The sequence below is a fragment of the Lolium rigidum genome, chromosome 6 (genome assembly GCF_022539505.1).
Source record: "Lolium rigidum isolate FL_2022 chromosome 6, APGP_CSIRO_Lrig_0.1, whole genome shotgun sequence".
Taxonomy (NCBI): Eukaryota; Viridiplantae; Streptophyta; class Magnoliopsida; order Poales; family Poaceae; genus Lolium; species Lolium rigidum.
The window spans coordinates 339,904,235-339,931,709 of record NC_061513.1 but is presented as its reverse complement, the minus strand read 5'-3'; the positions used below and the strand labels follow the sequence as shown (position 1 = coordinate 339,931,709).

Sequence of the window (27,475 nt, the reverse complement as noted above, 5' to 3'; positions counted from 1 at the left end):
AGTCGCTGCTACCGTTAGAACAAGTTGCCTCTCCTAACTTAGCAGCTAGTAGATTACTAATTTATATTTCGTTCCAACTTATTGATGAAGAATGTATCTATAGTTTGTCTTCGTGCTTTCTATTTGGTCGTCACCACTGCTGCTGGTTTGTAATTTTGGTCTTCTTCTAAGGCACAACGACCTGCATATAGATGCATGTTGAATAAATAATATTTACAGTTTTGTAAAACTAGGAAGCGCGGATACTTCACTTTGTCACCGTACCGGTATCGGATACTGGATACTGCCCGGATACTGCCCGATACATATCTAGTAGTACGTATCTACCGATTTTTCGAATTAAAAAAAAAGGAAAATGAATACCGATATGTGAGGGATACCGAAGGATACTGGAGGGATACTGGAAAGAGTAAAATTCATCAATAGTACTTGAACTTGTTGACCAAAATCACATTGGTCATCGTACACAGGAAATACAATTTTACGGTCACTCAATACGAGTTGGTGTGTCACATACGGTCACTGGTGTTGTTGGGTTGTGTATTCGATGGCGTGGTGAGTTACTGGGTACATCTGTCAGCCCCTCACCGTCCACTTGGACTATTGTGAAATAATAAGAAACCACCGGGCTGAATCAAGAAAACAAATAGCAAAGGGATAAGGTGCCATCCCCAACCTCTCTCCACCCCCTCCTGCTCGTCCCGTCTCGTATTCTCGTCGACGCAATGCCCCAACACTGCCTCTGTCGGCACCACGAGCCCATCCAGGCCGCCAACAGCTCTTCCTTGCTCGTCACTGGAGCATGCGTTCAGGGGCGGTACAGTGCTACACCGGTTGCGCGGGCCGCGGAGGAAGGTGCCGCTGGTGCGCGGGTGTCAGGGAGAGCGCCGTCGGTTGTGCTGGGAGCATGGGAGGGCGCGGCGGGAGAGGAGGGAAGAGGAAGTCGCCTGGTGAGAGAGATTTAAGGGAGGGGATGGTGCGTAGCGCCGCTACGGGAGGATGGGGAGTATGAGCGAGGGCGGCGGGGTGGGTGCTCCGGTGGTCGGAATCCTCGCGTAGGTGCTCGCATGGCCGCTGAGGAATGGGTGGTCAAGAAGGTCCAGTGATTCGCAGTGGGTCGAGGAGCACGGGACTGAGCTCGTTGTGTAGCGCGTGGAGAGGGGACATGCCGCTACCGGCAGCGGCACGACGACCGGCAAGGTGAGCGCAACCTGCTATTTGGTCGAGCAGGTGCAGTACATGTATGTGTGCGTGGTGCACCGGCGCGGCGTGGCGTCCAGATCTTCGTGCGAGTCTGCGGCGGACGTCTGGTTCAACCTCTCCGAGGTGCCGCTCCAGTCACGGGCGCGGCCGACGAGCTACAGGGGCGGCATGGACACTGGACGAGCGCTCGTCCGTGCCTGGGCTCCTCCATGCGAGGACTCCCCCGGCGGCGAGGGATGGAACAACGGCGTTGGTGCCGGCCATAGCGTGCTAGACGTCGCCCACCGCCAGCACGCTCCTCATCTTCCAGTCGAGACGGAACTGGGGCAAGCCAAACTGCCAAAGCGTCCATCGCTCGTCGCTTTATTTTTGGGGAAAATTATTTCCGGTTAGTGTTGACTGGGTGAACTTTGACCTGTGCCCCACTTGTCATGGAGAGTGGTCCTTATGTATAGACATTTGCTATTAAGTTTGGGGGTATATTTGTAAAAGCAAATTCTAACAGTGGATCCTGCAGTTTGCCATGTCGTCAAATACACAGCTCCCGGTGACCTTCTTGACACACCAACTCGTATTGAATGACCGTAAATCTGTATTCTCTATGTACGATGATTAAAGTGATTTTGGTCAACAAGTTCAGGTACTATTGATGGATTTTACTCTACTGGAAACGCTTCGATCGATGACTCCCTGGAAGGCTGGAAAGGCCAAACGCCCGCGCTCCCTAGAAAGGCCAAACGCCTGCACACAGGCACAGCCCATCTTAAGTAGGTACCCTGCACGCGCAGCCGCCTCTTAGCTTCTTTGGTCCTTGCCGGCGATGCTTCATCTCCTTCTCGCTGGTCGCCGCCCCCATTGACGAAGTCACAAGGTGACAGGTGAGTCTTCTTCCTCCATCTCCTAGTCCCCTATGACCTAATGTCTGGACCTCCTGCTCCATGGCTGCAGCCTGCTGTTCTACCAACCGGCACAAGTCATAGATTGATCTCTGATTATCCTCCTTCCTCTCTGATTATCTTCCTTCCTTATTTCGATGCGCTCATTTTGTGAACCGATTTAGCGGATTTGTGATCTTTTGGACCATGTTATCATCCCTTTATCCTATGAGAAATGTTTAATTTTTATTTTTTAAAATTATTAATACATATATATATATGAAAGTATCCCCGTATCTCCTTTTTTGGAAAAATATCGTATCGCAGTATCCCCGTATCACGTATCAGATACATATCGCCGTATCTGTGCTTCATAGTTGTAAAATTGTTGCTAACTACACCTTCCATCCTCAGCAAGCCTGTAAGCATGGTATTTCCTTAGTTCTATGGTTTCTAGTTAACTCTTACATTTTCGTATGCCCATTAGCACTAGCTTCCTTACCATCGTTTTGAGATTATGCAGAAATTTTCGTTGGTTAAGTAACTTATGTATTATCTCTCATTACCAGGATATCACTCTATGCAATTTAAGCAAGTGAAACTGCCACAGGTTACATACGATATTTTGTTCCTTTTAAGCACAATTTTAGATCTTTACGCATTGATTTATTTAGTTTGTGTGTTATTCGTTAGTTGCATATCCTTGGTTCAACTGATAAATGTGATTTTAGTTGTATGTAATCATTTTGCTACCGCTATTACATTTGATTTTTTCCTGTTAAAATATCGCGTGGATTGCAAGTATTTCCACATCCTATCATCATCTTATTTTTTGTTTGTAACTCTAAGCTGGCACGGACAGAAACCCCAAAACATGCACGTGGACCTTTAATTGAAAAGTTATCTGTACTTGCCCTACTAATCTTATTTTATAATCTTCACTTTACCTTATTTTACAGCTTCCAGCTGCACTTGTTTTTTCGTCTGATTTCCCTTTTTATAATATTTTTCTGCATGGTTTAGTTCTGAAATATATAATCTACTCCATATAGTGAAGATGTCATCAGAGGCCACTGGAGCTGATACCGCTTCGCAGAATTATGTTGAACATGCAATTCGAACTTTTACCTCTGCTGCAAAGTCTATGATGCCAAATTCGTCCACCCCCCAAGCTGAAACTTTCAGTTCTTCCTCTAATGTTAGTGCACATTTACCCCATCCCCCTCTTTTATGTTCAGAATGTTTTCATTGAGCATCCTTTAATACTTGTAGTCTCAGGCTTTTTGTCAATCAGTTTTATAGGGTTCATGAGTGTAATCTTTTTAGTTATTCTTACATGTTTCTTTGTTATACTTCTTATAGTCCTTTTCTTCTTCTTTTAAACAGGTGCATTCTATTATCAATTCTGTCGTGGAAAAGCATAGCACTATCTGGGCTGAAGAATTTAGCTCATTTGTTTCTTCAGTGAATTTAATTCACCACAAACGCGTCTCCTTAATGGCAGACGACATATCTGACACTATTTCGTCCCTCATGGGCAACCACCAGACCAGTGTGGATGCTTCATCGAGCCAATTTCAAGATCCGCTACATCCTGGTGGTGTTACCTCTGCATATCAAGTTCCACATCCTGGAGTTCTCAAAGAAAAGAAAGCTTCACAGCCTGATCAAGCCTCCGTAGATCTAGTCCTAGATCAGCAGAATCCTCCTATTGCATCTGAAGGTCAAGTTCCAGAGGCTGGTCTAAATTCAGAGGATGCTCAAGAAAGTCAAGTCAATGAGAATGTTAGCACTGAGTGTTTAGTCAGCCGGGTCGAACAGCAGCATACCCAGCGGAAGCACCAATGGCGACAAGGAACCACGACAGGAACAAACCACTTAACACTGGAAACCCAAACCACAAACGAACAGCGACACCCCCAAGATGGTATTGTTCATGTCTCTCCTGACCCTACTGAAGACCAATCTCCCAACTTCTCAAGAGGCATATGTTCTATTGTCGGTGATGATCCTTCTCCCAGAGAGAATACTGCTACTCCAACACCTGCTGATGCTAATCTCATTGGTGGATTACGCAACAGAAACAGTTTGACGATCCCGCTTTGCAGGCCTTCATCCAACCCCATCTTGAAACGTCGACGGTCCTCCCTCGAAGATATATCCATGGTCCACATTTCAGAGGCTGGGGCCCCGCTCAACAACCTCCCACCACTGATCCTCGCCAATATCCTTGGCCGTGTCGCTGACATCAGAGACATCGCAGCGTGCCGCCTTGCCTCACGAGCACTCCTCGCAGCTGCCTATCAGTGCCCCCGCATCCGTCTCGACGCTGCTACTCGCACACAATGCCTTCAGGAAGACAGGGGTGGGGACAAGGGCACTGCTTTCTGGACACTCGCGGGAAACGTCGCATTGCACCTCGGGTCGCACCTCCGCTCCCTTGTGGTTAACGCGTCCAACGAGCAGGGTAGCGTAGATGATGCGATGTGGGTAGAGGAGGGGAATTTCGATGAGGCCGATGATCTGCATGTCACTAGTTTAAAGGCCGTGCTCGCGTGGGCTTCAACTCCCGCGGGACCTACCCTCCAGGAGGTGGAGATTGCGGACTTCTGGAGACAGTCGTGCTGGCGGAAGGTGGAGGCACTCCCTGTCATCTCCCACCTCTGTCAGTCTCTCTCTCTCTCTCTCTCTCTCTCTCTCTCTATGTTTTGTATTCCTGTTAGTACTTATGTAATGCTCTGAAAATTATAATCTGTAATGCTCTGAAAAACTATGCCTTAACCTATGTTGCTCTATAAGCTAATCACATTTAGCTAAATTTGTGTTTCCTTAATCAGGAATTAAAAAGACCGGCGAAGTGATTATGAAAACAGAGAACAATGTCGAGAATTTATTTTTATAACTTATCTATCTGTTCTGAATAAACTCAATTTTGTGCTGAATTCTTACATGTACCTTTGTTGGGTACTTGGTAGCAACAATAATGCAATTCGGGTGCTCGATTTATGTTTGTTGCCCATTGATTTGAGGTTTGAGGCCTCTTGGATATCAGTTTTACATTTTGCCTTTTATAGAAGGTCTTGTACATTTTGCTTTGCCTGAAACTTGAAGGTTGATATTTAGGTAGATTACACTTGCTTAAGATTTGGCTTATTCTCATCCTGGCAGGCGGCGGCAGCAGACTTTTAATTGAAAAGAGCTCTCTGAACTGAATAAATAAAACTGACTAACCATGTATTTAGCCCCGGTGCATTTTTTTAAGTAGAGGAAACATGAGCAACCGCCCTGTGGAGGTGGGAGCCTCAAAAGCAGGTGGCGGAGCGTGTGCGCATATCACCTTGCTCCAGCTAGCCACATGGTTAGACCGTCGGTCTCTTTAAAAGAGCTTTTCTGACCATTTCATTAACTCCATGAATGAGAAGGCAGCTGTAGTTTGGGTCATAGTGCTATATATCAGATGAAAACTTGAGCTTACATAAATGTGGAACCTCACTAAGTAAATGCTCTTGTTTCAACATAGTATAATAATTGGTGCTATTATCAGTTTTATCTCTGTTCAGATATACACCTGTAGTTTATGGTCTATTTGATTCCAGATATTTAACAGGTTAACTTAACCCTGTTTATGATCTCATATTAAAAAAAACCTATGCAGGTCATAATCTTCTCAAATTGGGGCTGAAAAATGCATGGCTGTCGGTTGATGGGCTCAAGATAATGCCTAATCTGACCCAGCTGACGCTTGAGTGCATTAGAATCGAGGACGAGAACCTCAGCAAGTTGAATGAATGCTTCCCATGCCTCCAGATTCTCAATCTTGTTAGAGTCGGAAAGCTCAAAGACCCCAAGATATGTCTTTCTCAATTAAAGACTCTCCGCTGGGAGGTATCAACAAATGTGCGACATTCTTTAGCTATCCATGCGCCTAACTTGGTTTATCTCGAGTTAAAATGTTTTCGACCAGAAATCCTCATTTTAGATGCTCCTTCCCTGTCTACTCTGAAGCTGACTATTGATAAACTTAGTCCAACCACCCAAGCTGATGGCCTAGTGAGTTTGAAAAATGTTTGGATTGAGTCCCTGGATCTAGATTCCCTATTGCAGCTGTTTACATATGGTCGAGATATCAAGAGTCTAGATCTTGAGCTACCATATTCTGCAGACTGCAGAGACCTTTATGATGCTGTGGAGCCAGACTATCTTGTTCAACTGTTTGCCAGGATCAATGAAGTCAAGTTGTCCCCGAGATTTTCATGTGAACTGATGAGACTCCTAGTGGCGTGTTCGGATAGCTTGTTTCCAAGCTGTTTGGAGAAACTTCTGGTTCATCTACCAGCATCAGACACTGCTAATTGCCCATTTGTACCATTGCTTAGGAACTGCGCACCATTCTGCAAGGTGACTGTTCTTCTCCATGCTGATACCAGTGACGCTGCTCGCCAAGCTGCAGCATCAGTTTGGCCACTAAGGTTTCCGGAGATGACATGGCAATGGGGTACCTGGCAGTAATCCTGCATTTACACTTCATTTGAAGACTGTCCAGAATCAGAGTCAGCAGTACCTGCGCCACTTTTGTCAATGTAGCAGCGTCTTCAACTATGTCTGAAGCTGATTGGTTTTCTATTTGGCACATTGTTGATGGCCTGATGTATCCTCATGTATATGGCATGTTTTGCCGTAGCACTGTGCACAAATGTTTCAAGATAAGACTATACATGTCCTCAACTATCTATGGTTATCTTACTAGGTTATGTGCATGTATGCTGTATGCAGTATGGTGCAGAAATGACATGGTGAGTAAGCGTGCTTTGTCCTAACAAAAACCACACATGTTTGCAATTTGCATTCCCTGTTAACATTACACTGCATCTCTGTACATCCCAACCTCGTCTGCATGCTTAATCCTCCTAGAACACGGGCAGAGATGGGATCTGCCTGTCTTGAAATGCTCACTAATCATCATCTGCTGTTCACTTCACAACACCTACTTTTGAAAGTTAAGATCTATGTTCGGTATCTTTTTCCCTCCAAAATCTAGCTCTGGATCAGAGGCACCAGCTGCACCGGCATAAGCTCGGGCAGGAGCAAGAGCAGGAGCAGCAGTTCCACCGCCATTGAAAGCAGCAGCAGCAGGTGGACCATGAGCAGAGGAGCCAGCAGCGGCCACAGCACTCCTCGTACCAGCACCAACTCGTCTTCCTCCTCCGCCGTTCCTCCTCCGTCGTCATCTCCTCGAACTGCGACTTGCGTTCAGAGGGTGTCGGCGGCGACCGCTCGTGTTCCTTCTGCAGCTGCTGGTAGCCGCCCATGCTCTCCTTCTTCCCCGCCGACGGCTCAGCGAGTCTGCGCATAAGAAAACACAAAGGGTTTTGCAGGTCAGTAATGGACAGTATCAAGCACGACCGAGCGTGGTAAAGAATCGTGCCTGCAACGGGGCGTACTTACATTGGGAAGGCGAAGGAGAAATTGCTGGAGCTGCCTAATGAGCCGCTCTCGTGGCGCCGGAATGCCATGGCCGCCTTGCTGGCCGCTGCGCTCCCGTCGCTGGCGTCCGACACCGCGCTGCCCGGCACGGTGCCGCCTCCATGCTCCGACACCTCGGCGAGCGGCGGTAGCTTCCCGTTCGGCTCGGCGCCGGCGGCCATGGCCTCGTCGTAGAAGTAGTCGAAGTGGGACCTGCTGGGGGCGTAGAAGTCGTCCGTCTGGCTCTGGCTGGCGCCGTGGATGCTGAACAGCGACTCGTTCGACGCGATGCTCCACTCCTGCTGCGACGCCGACGTCTTGGGCTGGAAGATGGACGCCGGGATCCTGTCCGGGTTGAAACCCTCCATCTCCGCCATCGTCTGGGATTCCGGCGCCACCGACACCGTGCCGCCGTCGGACGACGACGGGTCGTCATCAACGGTCTTGGGTGGTGACGGCTCTGGCCACGACGCCCAGTCGCCGGGTAGTTTTGCGTCAGTGCCGGCGCCTGCATCGGCATGATCGCCGTCGTCGTTTTGCGCTTCCACCACCAACGGGGTGCTCATCTCGGCCGCTTCGACATGGAAAACGCACCCGGCCAAGGGGACGCGCGACGAAGAGGATGACGAAGAAGAGGACGATGATGACTTCCTGTCGGGATTGACAGGGGCCTCCTCCTCCGGCGATGACATTTCTCGAGAAGGCTCAGGCAGCTCTGGTGACATCACCTTGCCCGGAGAGGGTGGCGACGCCGGCGAGCCGGGCGACTGGGGCTCCATGAGCACGTTCTACCGTGCCATGACGAATTTGTTAGTTAAGTTCTCGATCGGCCTAAGATCAAAACAAACCAAATGTACAACAAAAATTGGATACCTGGAGGAGAAGGGGAGCCCCAATTCGTGATGCACCTAGTCGGATTTAGCAGTTTCGGCTAAAGAGGGCACTGCCGTCCTGCTCCAATTCGAGATGCTGCCTAAGCTATTTTTGGTTCACTCGTGACACTGCAAGAGGAAACGCTAGGAGCCCGGGAAGCCACACAATTGGGAGCACAAAACCACACCAAATCAAGGCATACAATTGTGTTTGGCGCGTGCGTGCATGCCGAATAGCAAGAGTAGCATACTGGCGATTCAGGGCTCGTCTACAAATTTCTCGCTCTGTTGACTTCATGAGACTACAAATTTCCAGTCAAAGAACTTTTCTTCATGAACTCTCGCCAAAAAGATCAGATAAACATTAAACAGGAGCTGCTGCTCCGCAGGTCGAATCAGGCATCTTGTGGTTAACCAGGCTGAAAAAATTCAAACGGGCCAATAGGTACCTTGAGTCCCACTTTTGTTTTCTCTTCGAATGAAGGCCTCGTTTTCTAAATAGTACAAACCCCCGATGCTAAATACTACGTATAGTTATTCATAGTTGAGTCGTCTTATACAATACAAATATCTAAATCTAAATCACCTAAAATACCCTGTTCTATCTACTATTCTTATTGGACATGGCTAGCTAGCATCCGATGCTATTTCATCCATCTTAGCACTCACCCCCATAAAAGGAAATACGCTTATATCTAGAAAAGGAAAGATGGACACAGCTCACGTGAATCACCGAAATAACAGCACCGTGCGCATTTAGTTCCGATACAAGAAAATTTTAAAAAGTCATAACTCTTAAACCGTGTATCGAAACTGCATTTCGTTTTCACCGTTATGCCTCTCGCGACGAGATCTTTGAAACTAGATCCTATTTGTATATGTTTCAACAATTTTTTTTTTTTTGAAAAACAACTTTGTTGCTATGAAAAATCAACTCTAGTGTTGTAGCAAAGCAACTTTGTACAAAGAGTTGTTTTCACTATCTTTTTATATATCTATGGCCAACTTAGTTTCTAAGATACTTACTTAGCAGAAACGAAACTTCATAGTACTGAGACTTGCAATATTGCACTACTAGTTATCCACCATAGTTTCTAGTACCATTGGTAACCACACGACATATTAGTAGAGAAAATACAACTTCATAACCAAATAACAGATGCAACTAAACCATGCAGTTGTCGCAACTCAACTTAATAATATAGTTGTAACTAAACCATGCAGTTATTGCAACATAACCTAAAATGGGATGTAACTAAACTTTTGCAACACAACTTAATAATAGATGCAACTAAACCTTGTAGTTGTGCAACTTAACGAACAAATGGACAAATAAAAATGCAACTGTGTCTATTATATCTACAACTATGTTGGACAATGGATGCAAGTTAACCCTAATGGGTAGGCAACTTAAAAAAAAGCTACCCAAACGGATTAAATAGAGACAAAAATGCAACTGTGTCTATTAGATCTACAACTATGTTGGATAATGGATGCAAGTTAACCCTAATGGGTATGCAACTTAACAATATAGCGTATGCAACTTAACACAATGGATGTACAAACCAACATTCCAAGTGGGTCCTTAATTTAGTGGGTATATGCAACTTAACACTAATGGGTATACAACTTAGCATTAGTGGGTATGCAGCTTAACACTAATAGATATTGGATATACAACTTAGCATTAGTGGGTATGCAGCTTAACACTAATGAGTACACAACTTAGTAATAGTGGGTATGCAACTTAACACTAATGGATATTGGATATACAATTTAGCAATAGTGGATATGCAACTTAACACTAATGGGTACACAACTTAGCATTAGTGGGTATGCAACTTAACACTAATGGGTACACAACTTAACACTAATGGATATACAACTTAGCAATAGTAGATATGCAACTTAGCACATGTATAAACTAACAACTAACTGCTTGCAAACATGACTTAGCAAATGTGTTAGTGAAAATTTTATTGTGTAGTGGAGACAAGTTGGCTCATCTACGAAATAAATAATACCGCTGGGAAAAATACAACATAGCACATTGTGAAGAATCAGTTTACCTTCCACCTCCGTGACACAGCCTGAATTGCATAAAGCGCATCTTTGACAAAAGTGTAAGGTTTGCGACTGTATCTTTATGGATGTTCCTTTTCAATTGAGTCTACATCACCGCCACCGATTTGCATTGAGGCCATAGATAGAGGTCTACTTATTCTTAAATAGAGTGTTTGATCATGGTTAGCCAGCAGAGAAACGAGCTTTCTAATCTGCATCCGAGAAGCATCCAACTAGTAGACATCACGATTTGGTTAGAGGTAATTACCCAGGATTGATCAACGAAAGAAAGCAACCAGCAACAACGAGGGTAGTACTCCACCCAAGGCTGCCATCAGCAGCCCAGCAAATATCTCCAAAAGGCACCATCATATTGAGAGAACATGAGAGGGAGGGCTCATGTACAAAGTAGCCTGCAGCACCACACTAATATCCGTGAGTCTGACTCTAATCGGGCTGGCCGGACGGGATCAGCAACAGGGCAAGCCGACCAGAACCAGGATTGCATTTCTATCATCGCTGCAATTTGCAAGAAGAGCAGGCACAAGAAGAGCCACATGTTCATAGCCATGTAGTCAACGCACTGAGACAGCGCCCCAGGAGCAGCACCATAGACGTCGCTGCAGCCCAACACGAACAGAGCATAAGTGAGGACGCTGCATCCTCGTCCCCGTGCGCCTCCTCCCTCTTTCTCCAACGCCACAACGCCGCCGCCCCTGGTTCCATCACGCCGGGAGCCCCCACCTCGATCTGCCGACGCCCGCTGCCCCGAGCTCATCAAATCCGAGCGCCGGTGTCCGGAATCGGTGCCGTATGGTGCATCCCGAGCACCAGCTCCCCACCCCCAGCACCAGTTGCGTCAAGGGACCATGTCCGCTTGTGCCGACGGGAGCACACGGGGCCGGGGAGGAGCGCGCATGGTCGTAGCGGCGGAATTCGAGGAGGGCGTGACGGCGGAAACCCAGGGAGAGGCGGCGGAAAACCGTGAGGGCGGCGGCGGAAATCCAGGGGATCGGCGGCGGCGGAATTCCGGAGATCGGCGGCGACGGAAGAACTCTGCAGGAGGTTGGGGAAAATAAGGACGCATGACCGCACGTGTGGGCTATCGGGACGAGTCAGGTACTCAGGTGGGGGCTGTCGGAACCGGACACGCACGATCAACTCGATAGGACGGCTCAGAAACGAGTGCTCGGACGAGCAACCAGCATCCAAGCACTTTTTAGCAATTGGGATTCTTATTTGCATGTTGGTTTTCTTTAAATTTTCAAGGTAGGATCTGAATCTCATTAACACTCAATTGGCTAATTGATTATGGAGTGATGAGGAGGGGAATAGGAAAGTCCACATAGGTAACTCCCCTTCTATTTGTATGAGGAAAGAATTAGGTGGTCTTGGTATTTCTAATCTCAAAGATCTTAACATCTGTTTGTCAGGATCCTAGATGGAAAGGTATGCTCAAGGTGAACATAGTCTTTGGAAAATGATTATTGATGCTAAATATGAAACAAGGAAACCCAACATCTTTGTGCTTTCATGACACACACCCCTGGCCCCTCTGTCTTCAGGAAGGGTGTGATGTGGGCTATTGAGGCTGCTAAATTTGGTTATAGATAGAATTTAGAAAATGCAAAATCAGTTAAGTTCTTGGAGAATATTTGGTTTGGAAGCATCCCACTCTCCACACAATTCTGGAATATTCATTTTGTGGATCCCAACTTAGATGTACCTTTAGGAGAACTTTCTCTGGATCATCAGTGGCAGGAGCTTTTAGAGATTGCTATAAATATTTCATTTACTAGGCATGAAGATCAATTGATTTGGATGTACGTATGAAGCTAGTGGGGTTTATTCTTCTAAATCAATGTATGTGCTACTTAATAATAGGGCGTGTGGCATGTCTATCTACCTGCTGTGTGGAACTTAAATACCACCTGGGGTTCATACATTTCTTTGTCTCTCTTTCCACAATAAAGTAATGACTAGGGATAATAGGGATAATGTGAGGGAAAGGGGAATCCCCAAACCTCTAGAGTGCAGCCATTGTATGAAAATAGAAACCGTTAAACATATGTTATTTGAGTGTATTGTCTCTAACTTTTTTTGGTCTAATGTATTCTGAGGTTTTTAACATTTGGAACAACGGGAACAATATTGTGGTTAATATGATTATGAAATATGTTTGGCATCTTATCTTGTCTTATCTGACGAATTGGAAGGACCCCTTGAAATACCAGGAGTGGCACCTAGTGGATCTGTTCACAGCACATCTGATCAGAAAACTCAATCACCCATTGGAGTAGATGTCGGATTGATCTGCGGGGGGGGGTGCCTGCGTCTTACCTTCAAAAACATCCTGAAGATGCTGAAGTAATCCATGTGGTTATACGTGAAGAAAACAAAGGTCCAAGTGCCTGCCGTCAATGGGCTCCCATTTGATATAGTTACACTGATGCTTGTTTCTCTGAAACTCAGATGTCGTTTGTGTCCTCAACAAACTCGTGTTTGGTCGGTCTGAGGTGTTTATGTTATTTTTATCTTGGCCAATGTCAGTTGGTTTAGTTTTGTGTCGCAACTGGTCATGGGCTTTGTTTCTTTTCCTTAAACTTTAGTTTGCTAGCCCTTGAGGCTTGAACTTCTGTGACAATTTGGTTTCGTTTCAATGAAATGGAGACATGAGGGATCCCTATTATTCTAATAAAGACCTTCAAGGAAGAAGCGACAACGGGCACGTCCACCATCGCAAGCCGAGACCAGAAAGAGCACCCCAACACGACACCCACAAATCAATCACACTACAACCAGCTAATAGCAAACACAAGCTCCTGACGCAGTGATCCAAGGAGATCATGATTCCAAGGGCCCAGCAAGCCGAACCAGTGTTCTCATGAGATGACAATGGTGTAGAGGACATGGAACCTCAACAACGCCAAATATTGCCAAACTTTATAGACTACCGCCCGGCTTTGCTCGAGCCGCAATACCTCCTATTTCGGCCTCAGGCAGCCCAAGATGCACATGGAAAAGCACACACAAACTATGTCCGCCGTGTTGGCATCAAGGGCCACCGCTTAGTGTAAAGTCAACCCGCCTCTGGTGAGACGGGTCGACCGAGCCGTCAACCTCGCCAAACTAGCTACAAAAGATTGACACCCTAGCCATGCATACGACATACCTGCCCCATGAAGATGTTGCACACCATGGTTTCCGAGGCCCACGCCTTGACTCGCAAACATCAACTACTTGGGACCGCTAACCCAACATAAACCAACCTTAGTAGTGTCTTGAGGATGACGCTTCAATCCACGTAGGGTTGGAGGACATGTACACTGCCAACATGTTATCACAGAAGATAATGGTTGCCTTGTGAAGAGAACAACCAAGCTTATAAAGAAGTACTTTCACGGGCCATATATAGTCGACAACGACGCTGGAAACTATGTAATACTCTGCCTTACACTCGAGCGTGAGACTGTGGCCTACCGTTTGGAGGACAACATGTGCGTTGCCAATATAGACACAATAGCACGAGGTGGAACATCGTGTGTCTAGGCAGCCCACCCAATCGGTGTCCAAGTACGTGCCAGTGTCGAGTGAGGGGGGGAACCAGAAGGAGCAAGTCGAAGAAAGTGGTGCCACAGACATACCATAGTAGACGCTTGATGATGGCAAGGTGGAAATCACAAGGATCATGCATGTGCAAGCAAACTTGTTGCACGTCATACGTCAATTCAAGTTGTGTCATGGTTAAGCATTGCAGCGCGCCGGTGAGGTTGCAGTACTCAGAAGGAACAACCACCGGGGAGACGGCGTCTGCAAAAACAATGGGAAACAAGTCTGGTGGTGTAGAGGCGAACTTGCATTTGACCATGCTGATGTCGTTGCAAGATCTCCTCATCGTAATTGAGCTGGGTCGAGGAAGAGACCACCACGGGGTAAGGAAATGGTGATGACGTGGTGAAGCGCTGGAACCATGGGTGCGATGCTTGCTTCAAGGTGTAGAGGGATTTAGAGAGCTTGCAGACATAATCCTGGTGGTGCTCGTCGATAAAGCCCGCCGACTGATAGTAAGGAACTTGCTCATCGAGACCCAATGGAGAAAGGCATCTTTCACGTCAAGGTGAGCACAGTGCGGGTCGTCACCGGTTTGACAACCGGCGAGAAGGTTTCCCCGAAGTTAACACTCGGTAGTTGGGCAAAACTGCGAACGACCCACCACACCTTGTATTGCTCGATAGAGGATTTGCCCTTGTTTTGTGCCTCAAAACCCATTTTCACTGATTGCTAGTACGAGGCAGCCAGGGGACGAACGTTTATGTGGGTTCAAGAGATGAGGGCGTCAAATTCCTCTTAGCGTGACGGCCCCAGCTGGGATCCTGGAGGGCATCACGAAGGGAAGAGGGGATCAAGGTAGTTGGGGGTGGCCGCAATGTTGTGGTGGCATCGATGAAGGGGACGAGAGGAAGGTTTGGATCTAGAAGTCGCATGCCAAGTCAGAGCCTGATATAGGTAGAGATAGATAGGCGATGAAACAACTGATACGTTTAGTGACATGGGAGGCAGCTATATAGCATACAAACAACGCATATTTTTAGCTATATGACGTACAAATAACATATATTTTGTCTAACAAACATACGTGAGAATAGGCTGAAGAGAATGGGTCGGAACTATCCTAGCTAGTTATTGTTATAGGACATTAACAAACTGAAGTCTTCTTCAACGGGCCAACACAAACAGACCAATGGAGCGAGAGGGGTACGGGCAAGTGCGCAAAATACTTAGCTAATGCTGGCAGGTCGGCGGCTAGCCTTCTGTGCCGACATTAATAGCGCATATGTGGTCGTTCTATAGCCAAGAGGTTGCACTCGCACGCACCAGTGCTCACACATCCAACGACATTGCCGTTTCCCAGCCTGCTTGTTGCACAAAGCACTAGAAGTCTGATTCTCCTCCCCGCATTCATTCGGGGGATCACGGTGGCTGGCATCGTCAACCTCGACTCGGACGTGATGCATAGGAGCTTTCGTCCGCTCTAGCATCCGATGATCCGATGAAGCCTCCGATGACGAGCATTTGGATCCTACTAGTTATTTATATCTGTAATGAATGATGCAATCCTTCCCTTCGCGCCATGAACTTTACAATGTTCTTCGCCATGAAGGATGCAATCCTTATTCAAGTTTTTATTGCAAAAGATCTTTCGTCTTGCTAGGGCAAGGTTAGGGGAGAGCAACATGCATCCAACCATCGGACTAGCCCGGTCCAAACAAACAAAATTGTCTGAACGGTTATTTTGGTGCCCGTGGACCAATCGAAACAAACCAAAACCGATATCTTTTGTGGCTAAAATGGGTCAGATATGTTTTGCGTCCGAAATGGTTGGGGCTGCTGGACATGCCTAACACCAGTGCTAGTTAGTATTCCATTCATGGTATCTTCTGGAAATATAGACTTGTATCTGATGCCTGAAAACATTTCTAGCACAGAAGAGGGGAGAAGGGACAAAATAAGCAATACAAGCAGGCAACAGATACTGTACAAGGTGCCGTTAGATGATGAACCGCAAACAACGTGAGTCAATCCAGTGCGAACCAAAGGGATAGTCATGCACAGATAAAAAAGGAGAATACAGACATTCAACTAGTACTGAAACAATGTTTCCATTCAACATAATGTAGTAAGCTAGCATCGATCCACCAGTTGTACGCTTGGCATCATCTGCAGATCACGTATGAAATGCAGCCACAAGAACACAGATTAACATGAGTATCGTCACCACCATCCTCAGATCACTCTCATAGTCCCCTTCCTGAACCTAACTAACAAAATACTGGCTAACTCCTGACTGATTCATGAAATCGCTTCGAAAGCTCTCAAAAAGATAGCCATGGATGGACATGGACTGATGCAGTAAGCTAGGCTAACAAGCTACCGTCAACTGAACATGCACCTAAAACATAGAAAATGCTAGATTGATTAGAGCCGACAGGTCGGCACCGGCGATCGATCTTGGCGACGTGCGCGCCGGCTGGGAGCTGGACGGGTCCTAGATGGACAGGTCCGGCCACCCCATGCCCCAGAAGCCCTCCGGCACGGCCTGCGACACCACCGGCGGCTGCTGCGGCAGACCAGGAGCGTGACCATGAGCTTGGCCCGCGCTGCCGCCACCGCCGCCGCCGAACAGGAAGCCGGTGGCGAAGTGGGCGTGGGTGAGCATGGGGGCGGGCGGCGCCATGAGGGAGCTGAAGCTGCCGCCGAGGTCGAGGAGGCGGCGGTCGGGGTCCATGGCCGCGAGGGTGGACACGAAGGACAGCTCTGGGTACGGCAGCTGCGACGGCGGCGGCGCGGTGACCGAGAGCGGGAGCAGCGGCAGAGGCATCGGCGCGGAGACGGAGGAGAGCTGGGAGACGACGGACGCGACCTGAGCAGCCGCGGCGGCGTGGGAGCTGGAGGGGCGGTTCTTGCGGCGGGAGGCGGCGGCGCCGGAGGGGGCGGCCTTGCGCGTGCCGCCGCCGACGGGGACGTTGCGGAGCGCGCCGCCGCGGGTCCAGTAGCGGCGGCAGCCCTTGCAGAAGTGGCGCGGCTGCGCGAGGTTGTAGTTGTTGTAGTAGCAGAACTTGGTGTCGGTGGAGTCGCACCGCGGGCACGCGTACTGCGCCGCCCGCTCCGCCTCCCCGACCCTCCTCCCCGCCGCGCCGCTGCCAACGGACGCTGGGGCCGGGGACGGCGCCGGCGCCGGTGGGGACAGGAGCCTCACGTCCTCCTCGGACACCTGATCCATGACGGTGATGTGAACCATGGCTAGCTACCTCTCCACACCACACCACCCGCGCGCTAGTGTTTAGGTAGAGGTTGAGCTACCGGGACACTTGCTGGTTTGCAAGAAGGCGCCGCCGGGCGGGATGGCAATATGTAGCGGAGGCTGGGTGTGGGCGGGAAGGAAGAAGACAAAGGAGAACGAGGAGGGGGTGGCGGTCTTGGCGTGCAGAGTGCAGTACGACCCAGGACATGCACAGGACGCAGCATCTCGCAGGTCTGAGCGGATTGGCAGGACAGGCCGCAGCATCTCCAGACTCCAGTTGCAGTTTGAATAGGGCTTTGAGACTTCTATTCCCGGGAAGCGGACAACGACAACTACAGCGGCAGAAGGATGTGCTTGTCCCCGGCCGGACCGTTCTGCCGACCGGCCACTGCCCGGTGGACAGTGGTGATGCTACAGTACTGTGAGTTCGCATTGGCTGGCTAGCCCTCGAAACCTCCAGTCAAAGCTGGGCTGGGTTGCTGCACTGCATGCAGCTGGGCTGGGCGCATCCTGCGCAACGTTGCAGCACTGACGACATCTTCCCTGCATGCGCTGTTTGATTCCCTCCTTTTCTCTCTGTAAAAATAACCCTTTCCGCGGGTTACATGCGATCTTACTAGTATCATCTCTTTTTGATGGTATTGTCAATGGCCTTCTTTTCGATCTGTTCGTATCTGGTGATGAGGGATGAACGGCGGAGTATATATGGCAATGACCATGGACGACTGCTAGTGGTGATCACGGCTCAAGCAGCGAACAACATGAACACTTTTTAAACATAGTGCATTTTATGCTAGAGTTTCAAAAAGAGTTACTAACTCCGTACCGGTTTACAGGGTAATTACGCATTTCGAGAAAAAAGTTTGACCACAAATGTGATTAGAAAAATATAAAAATATATGGCAAAAAATTAAACCATTGGATTTATATTCAAATAAAGTTTTCAATATTATAATTTTTTTGGTATAGAGGAAGCATTATTTATCGATGTTCACGCGAACAACTACCAACATGGCATTATGTCTAGCTAGGCCACGAAAAAAGGCTACCAAATGGCTAGGCTAGTTGTCTCTCAATCTCTCATCGTACTAGTACTTGCATGCAGCACTAACATAGAGATTGAGTTTGGTTGCTTCCAATTTTTTTGTTTGCGTATGTGGAGATTTGATTCATGGAGCCATCATATATTAGGTAAAGTCTAGAGTTATGTTGTTCATTCAGTTTGGTGGTCACCATTTATTTTAGACACCGTTTCTAAACTTTGATTAGCAAGCCGTGTTTTGGTAACCATTTCTCACTGTTGATGACCTTTCGACACATCTTTGAACTAACATGCAGCCTAGGAAAACAAGTAGGCAACATAGTAAATTGACATGCGACCCCAGATTAACGTCGTTTAGCCAAAACTACTAGCAAACAACAGTTAGTAAGAATGTTTACTAACTACTACTACTAGAAAATAGCAGTTCACCACCGTATTACCTAGGTACTAGTAAATAGCAAGTGTATACACAAATAGGTGTAGTTCATAGAACATGACAGACATCACAATTTTCTTCTTCTTTTCTTTTTTCTCCTCTGATCAGATCATGTTCTGGCCTCTGTCCCTCCACGGCTCGTTAGACCACTACTGCCTCTTATTCTTCTAGGTCTGACTATCATTGGATGTGTCGCCATAGCCAACATCAATGTCGTTAGGCGCCATGTCATTGTAATGCAGAAATAACGAATTAAGACCCCACCATAGGACCTAGTTGTGCAGGATGCAACCTGCAAAAACAAGCTTTACTTGGGTGGAGAAAGGATGAATTATTCCGATCAACGATCTTAAATAGATTTTTCAGAGTAGCGAATGTCCTATCGATCACGACTCTAAGCCTAGAGTGTATGAGATTTAAAAGGTCATTCTCGTCCCTGGAGGTGTGCTTTGTAGAGAATCCATCGAGGTGGTAACTTGTTGACCTGAAAGGTGAAAATATCAACATTTGCAAGCACATTTGGGCTAGTATAGTGCTTTCCCCTTTTATGCATGAGACTGGCTACTGGAAACTCTACCAGTCATATGAGTATTATCAATTTCCCCAATACAATCTAAATGAAAATAAACAAATTTCATGAACTACAAGCTAGATTTTCTTACCTTAAAATATGGAAAATATCGGTAGCTTTCTCTCATTTTCGATGGAGTATAAGCAGATGGAAGCTTGAGCATATCTTCTCTGGGCTCTCCAATAGCATACAACTTGTCCAAAGTATTGGAAAACAGTCTCATTTGATCTCCACCAAGTGTTGTGAATCACTTGAAATCTATGGTTATGTCACAAAAATATGTCACAAAAATATGAAGGAACATTGTTACTTGCTCTTCAACTCAAACATGGAAAGTATCTTGAAGCAACCCCTAACGCTTAGTGTGTCCACTAGGTGGTTAAAAGGAGATCTTTTCAACATAAGCATATTGATAGCCTCTACAACGTTATTTTTATGAATGTACTTTAGATTTTCCATCCTTTCTCTATCGCATTCAAACATGGGCGCATACGTGGTCGAGAGCCTGTAGTTGCGACAAACCACTCTCCTGTGGATCAAAAGCACCCATGTCTGAATGATAGCTCCAAGCGCAGATGGATGAATGAAAAACTTTGTCGGTTTGTCCTAATCAAATCGATGTTGCATAAGTAACTAGCGCAACCTGCCTTAAGCTGCATCTAACTAGCTAATGAACTAATAGTAGGAAGGGGTTCTAGGTGCCTACTACTATGTTTGAAGGCCGTGCAGACCTACCAAAGTTGTAGACAACAGGGAAATAGGTTAATGGAGATGAATAGAGCAAGTCGTTGCTGCAGATCTTCAATCCTGCTGCTACCAGTGACGGGGAAGAGAGGGTTATGAAGTCGGTGTTGAAGATCTACGATTAACGAGCAGCCGGTGCCGCAGATCTAAATCATCGCCGTCACCTTCACCGGCCGAAAGGAAAAGTGATGCTGGATTTGTTCTATGATGATGGTGGTGATCGAATAAGTGAGCGATGAGGCTATTTTTGCGCCAAACCGCACAACCATGTTTCCCGCGAGTGAAGATGCTTGATTCAGCCGTTCAGCCTATAATGTAGGGCGACCCTAGCTGGCGGTCGACCACCTGGGCGGTCATATTCTGACCAGAAAATTCATTTTTTAGTAATATTCGAAATTTCTATTTATGGTAAAATTTTCGTTTTTAGCAAAAAAAAAATCAGACAAAAATTTGCCATACAGGGAAAGTTCTGTATGCATGCGCTAGGAGACAGATTCACTGATGTGAGCGGAATCTTTTTCAAATTTGAATGTTCAAAATGTTTTAGCTTTCAAATGACAACTTCGATTTAAGATTCGCTTTCACCAATAAATCCGTCTCGACGAGATCTTCAAAACTAGCACCCATGTTAATATGTTTCGACAACATTTTTTTTTGCTAAAAGTTATCAACCTTTTCTATTTGAATAATCAACCCTCCATAACCTGAGTGATCAACGGTAAATGTATAAAATTATCAACCCCCAAAGTTAATTTTATTTGAAACATTTTGACGAATTTTTTTAGCTCACATGTTATTAGCCGATATTTCTTTTTCTAACAAATGTTTGACGAAATTTGCTATTTATGGAAAATGTTGCATGCGTTCCCTACGAGATAAAAAGAATGATGTAAGCGAGAATCTTTCTTAATTCTAAAATTCAAAATGTTTTATCACCCAAATGACAACTTTAATTTAATATACGTTTTCACTAATGAATTCGGCTCGACGAGATCTTCAAAACTAGCATCCATGTTAATATGTTTCGACAATTTTTTTTCGGGCTAAAAGTTATCGACCCTGAAATATGTCATTTATCAACCGTAAATTTATAAACTTACCTACCCAAAAAGCTAATTTCATTTCGAATATTTTAGCATCTATTTTTTAGTTTACAAGATACCAGTCTAGTGCCTCTTTATTTATCAACGGTAAATATAAATAACTACCAACCCTAAAAAGCTAATTTCATTTAGAAATATTTTAGCGAATCTTTTAGTTTACAAGCTATCAACCCGGTGTCCCGTTATTTATCAACGATAAATATAAATTAATACCAACCCTAAAAGCTAATTTCATTTAGAATGTTTTAGCGACTCTTTTTAGTTTAGAAGCTATCAACCCGTTGCGTCGTTATTTATCAACGGTAACCTTAAAAAGCTAATTTCATTAAGAATATTTTAGGAACTCTTTTCTAGTTTACAAGCTATCAACTCGGTGCCCCATTATTTATCAACGATAATTATAAAATAACTATCATTCGTAAAAAGTTAATTTCACTTAGAATATTTTAGCAAACATTTTTTCAGTTTACAAGCTATCAACCCAACGCCCCGTTATTTATCAATGGTAAATATAAATAACTACCCACCATAAAAGGTATTTCATTTATAATATTTTAGTGAATATTTTTAATTTACAAGCTATCAACCTAGTGTCTCGTTACTTGTCAACGGTAAAAAATAACTATCAACCCTAAAAAGTTCATTTCATTTAGAATATTTTAGTGACTTTTTTTTGTTTACAAGTTATCAACCTGGTGCCCCGTTATTTATCAACGGTAAATTTAAATACCTAGCAACCCTAAAAAGTAAATTTAATTTAGAATATTTTAGCAACTTTTGTTAGCTTACAACTTAAAACAGTACTAATTTGAGTAGCAAGTAGTAGTTCATTTAAGTTGCAAGTGAATTCCTCACCCGTTATTTCCCCCCTAAAAACCACTAGCCCGAAAAACAGAATTATAAAAATTAATTTAAAAAAACATGAATTACCGTACGAAATAACAACAAAAACGAAATTGCAAAAAAGAGAATTGTCAAAACGGAATTGGAAATAAAGAGAATTGAGAGCCTGCCTCGCTCTGTGCATGCATGCAACAACTTGTGAGAGCGTGTCTTGTTCTAAAAAGTTGGCTCATTAAATGCAAAACCTTGAGATAATTTGTGAACGCTTTTGGTTGTATGCAACTTGCAAGTGGAAACATGAGCTATTAGTCTAAACACACAGATGCATGTGAACGTAATAAAACACTATACGACTAAAAATGGAATTAATTTTGCGCATAGCGAGCCGCGCAAGAAAACAAACCGCGAGAGCGATTAAGTGCCAGGGGGAAAATTCATATAATGCAGCAGGCAGCGACCAACCAAACATAGGTTTTTCGGCTCGCAGGAAACGGGTTCGCCAGCGACCAAAACCTAGCAGCGTATGAGAATTTTGCATCTCGAGGAAACAGCCGGATAACCGGGGAACGTTGCAGTGGTTCATCGGTCTTCACAACGACGATCGACCGAGTGATGTATCCGGTTCCCGTTGATGACACCGACATGACCGAGGAGTGGACAAACATGATATGGTTTGCTGACCAAGGAATCGCTCAATTTCGTGGTGTGCGACTGACTTGACCGATTTGATGAAAAGGCTGCACCCTAGTCAATACTAGCTAGCGCTGCTAGACAGCTAGAGCTGGCCTCCTCGGTCCAACTGTTCTGAATGGGTTCTGAATAGACATCGGTACATCGCTTCCAAGTTGAAAAGAAAACACTTGCACACCGATCTTTGTGCAATTCTTGTATAGTACTAGTACTTCTTTTGAACAGCTCTGCGTCAACATGCTGTTCTTAGATTAGAAGGTAAATGTCGTATATGTCATGCAAGTAATAACTATCCAAAGCCTGCGCTTTTTTATTGGCTGCACGTAAGACCACACATGGTAAGTAACTAGTATGATATGCATAAAAGAGAAAGATTTTGCATCGTTAAAAATAAAATCATTGTACACCTTTCACATGACACAAAGTAATCAACAAAGCCTTGCTCGAATTTGGACATGATCTTTCTTATTCACACCCATAAGTCAATCCAAAAAAGATTAGTGGTATTCTTCTGGTTGAAATATTTAAAGCTATTTAAACTATGTGCCGCACAAACTTCGCGAAAGGACATGTAATAAATAGGTGATGTATTGTTTCGTCTTGATCACAAAACCAATATTTTTTTATCGTTATGCCGGTTTCGTTTGCCCAAATTATCCATTTTCCCTATGTGAGGAGCACTTTTAGATATAGGAACCACATAAAATCTTAATTCTAATATGTAGCTTTATTTTACAAATATATCTACAGAGGAAAATAGTACGATCATTTATATAATCTTGATACATTAATTTAAATGAGAAGGACCTTGACGTTGTAAGCTTCCACACAAACAAATCAGTTCGCACCGTAAGTTGAATATTCATAAGTCGGTGAACCTAATGTAGTCATGTTGCTCACTTGTTTCTTCTAAGAGTCTGTGACATAACATTTGCTACTGAAGCTTGTTTTCTTTGAGTAGTATTATATAACGACGGATATTGGTGGAATAAAAGAGTATCCCCCATCCAAGTATCATCCCAAAACAACATGCTCTCACCATTCCCAGTTTTAAAAGAACCTCTACTAAAGCCGTCTTCTTTTACTTTCATAAGCCCCTACGAAAGGGTGAATCAGTTGAGTTCAATTTCACTAGATTTCTAATGCAAGTTATTTGTGCGTATTAGCTCATGCAATAGGGATCCTTCTCTTAGAATCTTATAAATCCACTTGCATAGTAAATATTCATTTTTATGCTCTAAAACCACTAACCCTAACCCTTCCTGGTCTTTTGGCCTATAAATATTATTCCATGTCTTAAGCCTACATATCTTTTATGTACATCACTTTGCCAAAAGAATCTTGACCTACATAAGTCATCTCTTTCTTACCTATTTGGGTATTTCAAAGAAAGTAAGCATAAACATTTGGAGGCTAGTGAGAACAGGGTTAATTAGCACTTCCTGCATTTCAAATAAAGTGAGACATTTTTTAAATTAAAGTAAGCAAACTTATACATTAAAACACGTCTACATATATATCTAGATCAAATCTGACCAAAGCATAAGTTAATTTGGGAAATGAGGCAGTATTGACCAGGGCAGAGCTAGCGTCTAATCGACAAACACCAACGAAATTAAACTAATCCACTTTGGAAATAAATAAAATGTTCTTAACTATATGCAATGACACCGATTTAAATATAGAGTACTGGCACCAACGGCGCATTTTCCTGGCTTCACCGTGGTATGTACCGATCCCCACAAGATAGTAACTTGCTTAGACATTCAGCTTTCTGTCGAAGCGGTCTTCGAGTAGCTTCAATTACCTATTCTTAAGTGTGCGGTAGCGAAAAGAGATTATTAAATATCTAAATGTGAGCGACCCTGATTTCCGGTAAAATAAATTTGTGTACTCTTCTTCAACCTATCGTGCACTACTGAAACGAAATATTTCGCTTAAAATATTTATGCAACCGTTGCTACATGGAACAGTAACCAGATGTTTCATGTTTGTGGTAGTCACATGGATTGGCAGTTTAATCGGTACAGTAGAGAGCACAGAGTATAGTACTACTGGTGCAAATAGCCACCAAGACCAGGATGGCATCCGGGACCCCGAATCAAAGAGAGGCGTGTCGCATCAGCAGGCCGGCAATGCAGGGGCAACCCAGCCACAGCCCACCAGATGCCTGACAGAGTGACAGCGTAGGGGCCCTAGGCGGCCGTACCCCGTAGGCCTCCTCTGCGTTTGATCGGTGCAGGACGGGCGGCAGCGTGTGTCAGCCGGGAGAGCAAGAGTTTGTTTGGAATGGCAATGGCAATGGCAACGGGCCGGGCGCGGCGATTTACACAAAAATAACCCAAAACTGAAAGAAAAGCACAGACTGACCCTCCGGCGAAACTATTTCACGAATCTGACCCTTTTGTGTGGCGCCCCTCTCAGGGGCGCCACACATGCCCATGTGGCGCCCCTAGCGCTGGCGCCACACACCCATCCGACGTGGCCCGTCGACGCTGAGCTGGTGACCCCGATCCGACGTGGCAGCGCGAGTGGCGCCGCTCTCGCCGGCGCCACACTTTGAAAGTGTGGCGCCCCTGGCAAGGGCGCCACACATTCACTTAAGTTTGGGCGCCGCGCGCGCCCAGCCCGACCCTTCTTCTTTCTTTCTCTTCTTCTCTTCTTCTCTCCCCAACCCGGTTCTCTCTCTCCTCCCTCTTCCTCCCACCAAATCCACCACCAAATCGTCAGATCTGTCCGTGGAGATCGTTCCCCATCCATTTGCTTGAGGTAATCTCCTTCAAACCTTCTCCATTCATCCACTAATTTCATAGATCGGGCTAGATTTGGACATGAACCCTAGACATGTTTTTCTTTTCTTTTGTGCACTCTATATTGTATTGTTTGTGTTGGAGATGGTAGCCTCATTTATGCATGTGTTTGAACCATAGATTTGTAGAAATCTACATATGAAATTGCACATGTATGTGTATGAACTCTATGTATGTATGTGTATGTATGTGTATGAACCCACATGTATGCCTAGTATTTGTGATGGAGTAACTCATATTTGTTAGTGGAATGGATCGTAATATGGTTCAAAAATGTAAACATGTAGGATGGCCGGTGCCGGTGGACGGGGAAGGGGCCGCCGCGGTCCTCGGGCGCCCCGGGCCGGGGAAGGGGCCGCCGCGGTGGAGCAGGCAAGGGCCCCACGATCACCGTCACCCGCATCCTCCTCGTCTTCGCATGACGAACGCCGCTCCGAGTTCCTCCTCCGCATCGACGACGACCCACTCGGCATCAAGAGGCTACCGGACAAGTTCGCCGAGTTCGTCGACGGCGTCGAGCCGGCGCACTTGCAGCCTACGGGAGGCTAGGCTGCAACCTCGCCGCCGGCCCGTGGAGGTCCTCTTCGATGGGCGGGGCAAGATGTACCCGCACACGGGGTGGGACAAGTTCGCCCGTGACCTCCACCTTGAGCCCGGCTGCCGGCTCACCTTCCTCTACGAGGGGGACGGCGAGATGATCGTCAAGGTGTTCGACGACACCGCCCGCCGTGTGCACTACCCCCACACCGGCGAATCCGGCTCCGACACCGATAGTTAGATCGTCGAGTGTTGTCAACTCTATCTTCGTTGCTTCGTGTTGTTTGAATGCTATCTTAAATTGTATGAAACTATGTGCTACGATTTAGGTTTGATGATGTTATGTCCATGATGTGTGTACAAAATGGCTGTTGATATGATGTGTGTATGAAATAGCTTTTGACATGATGGCAGTTTTGTTGGAATATGGTAGGATTTTCCATGGTTTTAACACAAGTCAATGTGTGGCGCCCTTCCCACTGGCGCCACACATGCAAGTGTGGCGCCCGCGGCATCGGCGCCACACATGCCAACTTATATGAATTATTGGACCCAAAACATCCAGGGGCTCCGGACGATAAGTCCTTAGCTGTTTTGGCGACCCTCTTTATGTGGCGCCCGTGGCATCGGCGCCACACAAGCATGTGTGGCGCCCGTGGCATCGGCGCCACACAAAGAGCCTCGCCAAAACGGCTAAGTCCCAGACGATTTGTCTTACAGTATGTTTTGGGTCCAATAGTTCATATAAGTTCGCATGTGTGGCGCCGCTGCCACGGGCGCCACACTTGCATGTGTGGCGCCAGTGGGAAGGGCGCCACACATTGACTTGTGTTAAACCCATGAAAAATCCTACCATATTCCAACAGCTTTGACAACAAGAACATTGCACTCGAATATGTACCACACATTGACACAGCATAATGGTTCAAATGGCAAATAAGGTTCGACGACATCAAGGTTTCAATTACAATAAGGTTCAACGACACGAAGGTTCGAGAAGATCATGGTTCAGACAACATAAAGGTTCGACAACAAGAACATAGCCAAAGGGACATCACTGCGTCGCAAAGGCTCCCTCCCCCCTTGCCTTCTTCTTCTTAGCTTCTTTCTCCAATTCTTCCTTCTCCCTTAAGTCACGAGCCAACTGAACGACCGAATCGAAGAAGTGGTGGCGCTCCTCCGTCTTTGCAGCTTCCGCTTGAGCTCTTGATACGTCTCCAACGTATCGATAATTTCTTGTGTTCCATGCCACATTATTGATGTTATCTACATGTTTTATGCACACTTTATGCCATATTCGTGCATTTTCTGGAACTAACCTATTAACAAGATGCCGAAGTGCCGCTTGTCATGTTCTTGTTTTTGGTTTCAGAAATCCTAGTAAAGAAATATTCTCGGAATTGGACGAAATTAAAGCCCG

The 27,475-nt window shown here is 45.8% G+C and overlaps 3 protein-coding genes across 3 annotated transcripts; 1 reads left to right on the top strand and 2 right to left on the bottom strand.

Annotated features, from left to right (window-relative positions):
- Positions 1-1,977: 1,977 nt before the first annotated feature.
- Positions 1,978-6,832, top strand: LOC124665726 (F-box/LRR-repeat protein At4g29420-like). The gene is made up of 4 exons (XM_047203112.1): positions 1,978-2,081; positions 3,131-3,276; positions 3,465-4,743; positions 5,734-6,832. The coding sequence occupies exons 2-4, from the start codon at positions 3,136-3,138 to the stop codon at positions 6,585-6,587; spliced, it is 2,274 nt and encodes a 757-aa protein (XP_047059068.1). The 5' UTR covers positions 1,978-2,081; positions 3,131-3,135; the 3' UTR covers positions 6,588-6,832.
- A 291-nt stretch (positions 6,833-7,123) lies between these two features.
- On the bottom strand, positions 7,124-8,320 carry LOC124664878 (uncharacterized protein DDB_G0271670-like). The gene is made up of 2 exons (XM_047202299.1): positions 7,524-8,320; positions 7,124-7,421 (listed from the first exon to the last, which is right to left on the bottom strand). The coding sequence occupies exons 1-2, from the start codon at positions 8,318-8,320 to the stop codon at positions 7,124-7,126; spliced, it is 1,095 nt and encodes a 364-aa protein (XP_047058255.1).
- An 8,203-nt stretch (positions 8,321-16,523) lies between these two features.
- On the bottom strand, positions 16,524-17,276 carry LOC124664877 (dof zinc finger protein DOF3.1). The gene has a single exon (XM_047202298.1). It carries the CDS (start codon positions 17,274-17,276, stop codon positions 16,524-16,526), a length of 753 nt encoding a protein of 250 aa, XP_047058254.1.
- Between the last annotated feature and the right edge of the window lie 10,199 nt (positions 17,277-27,475).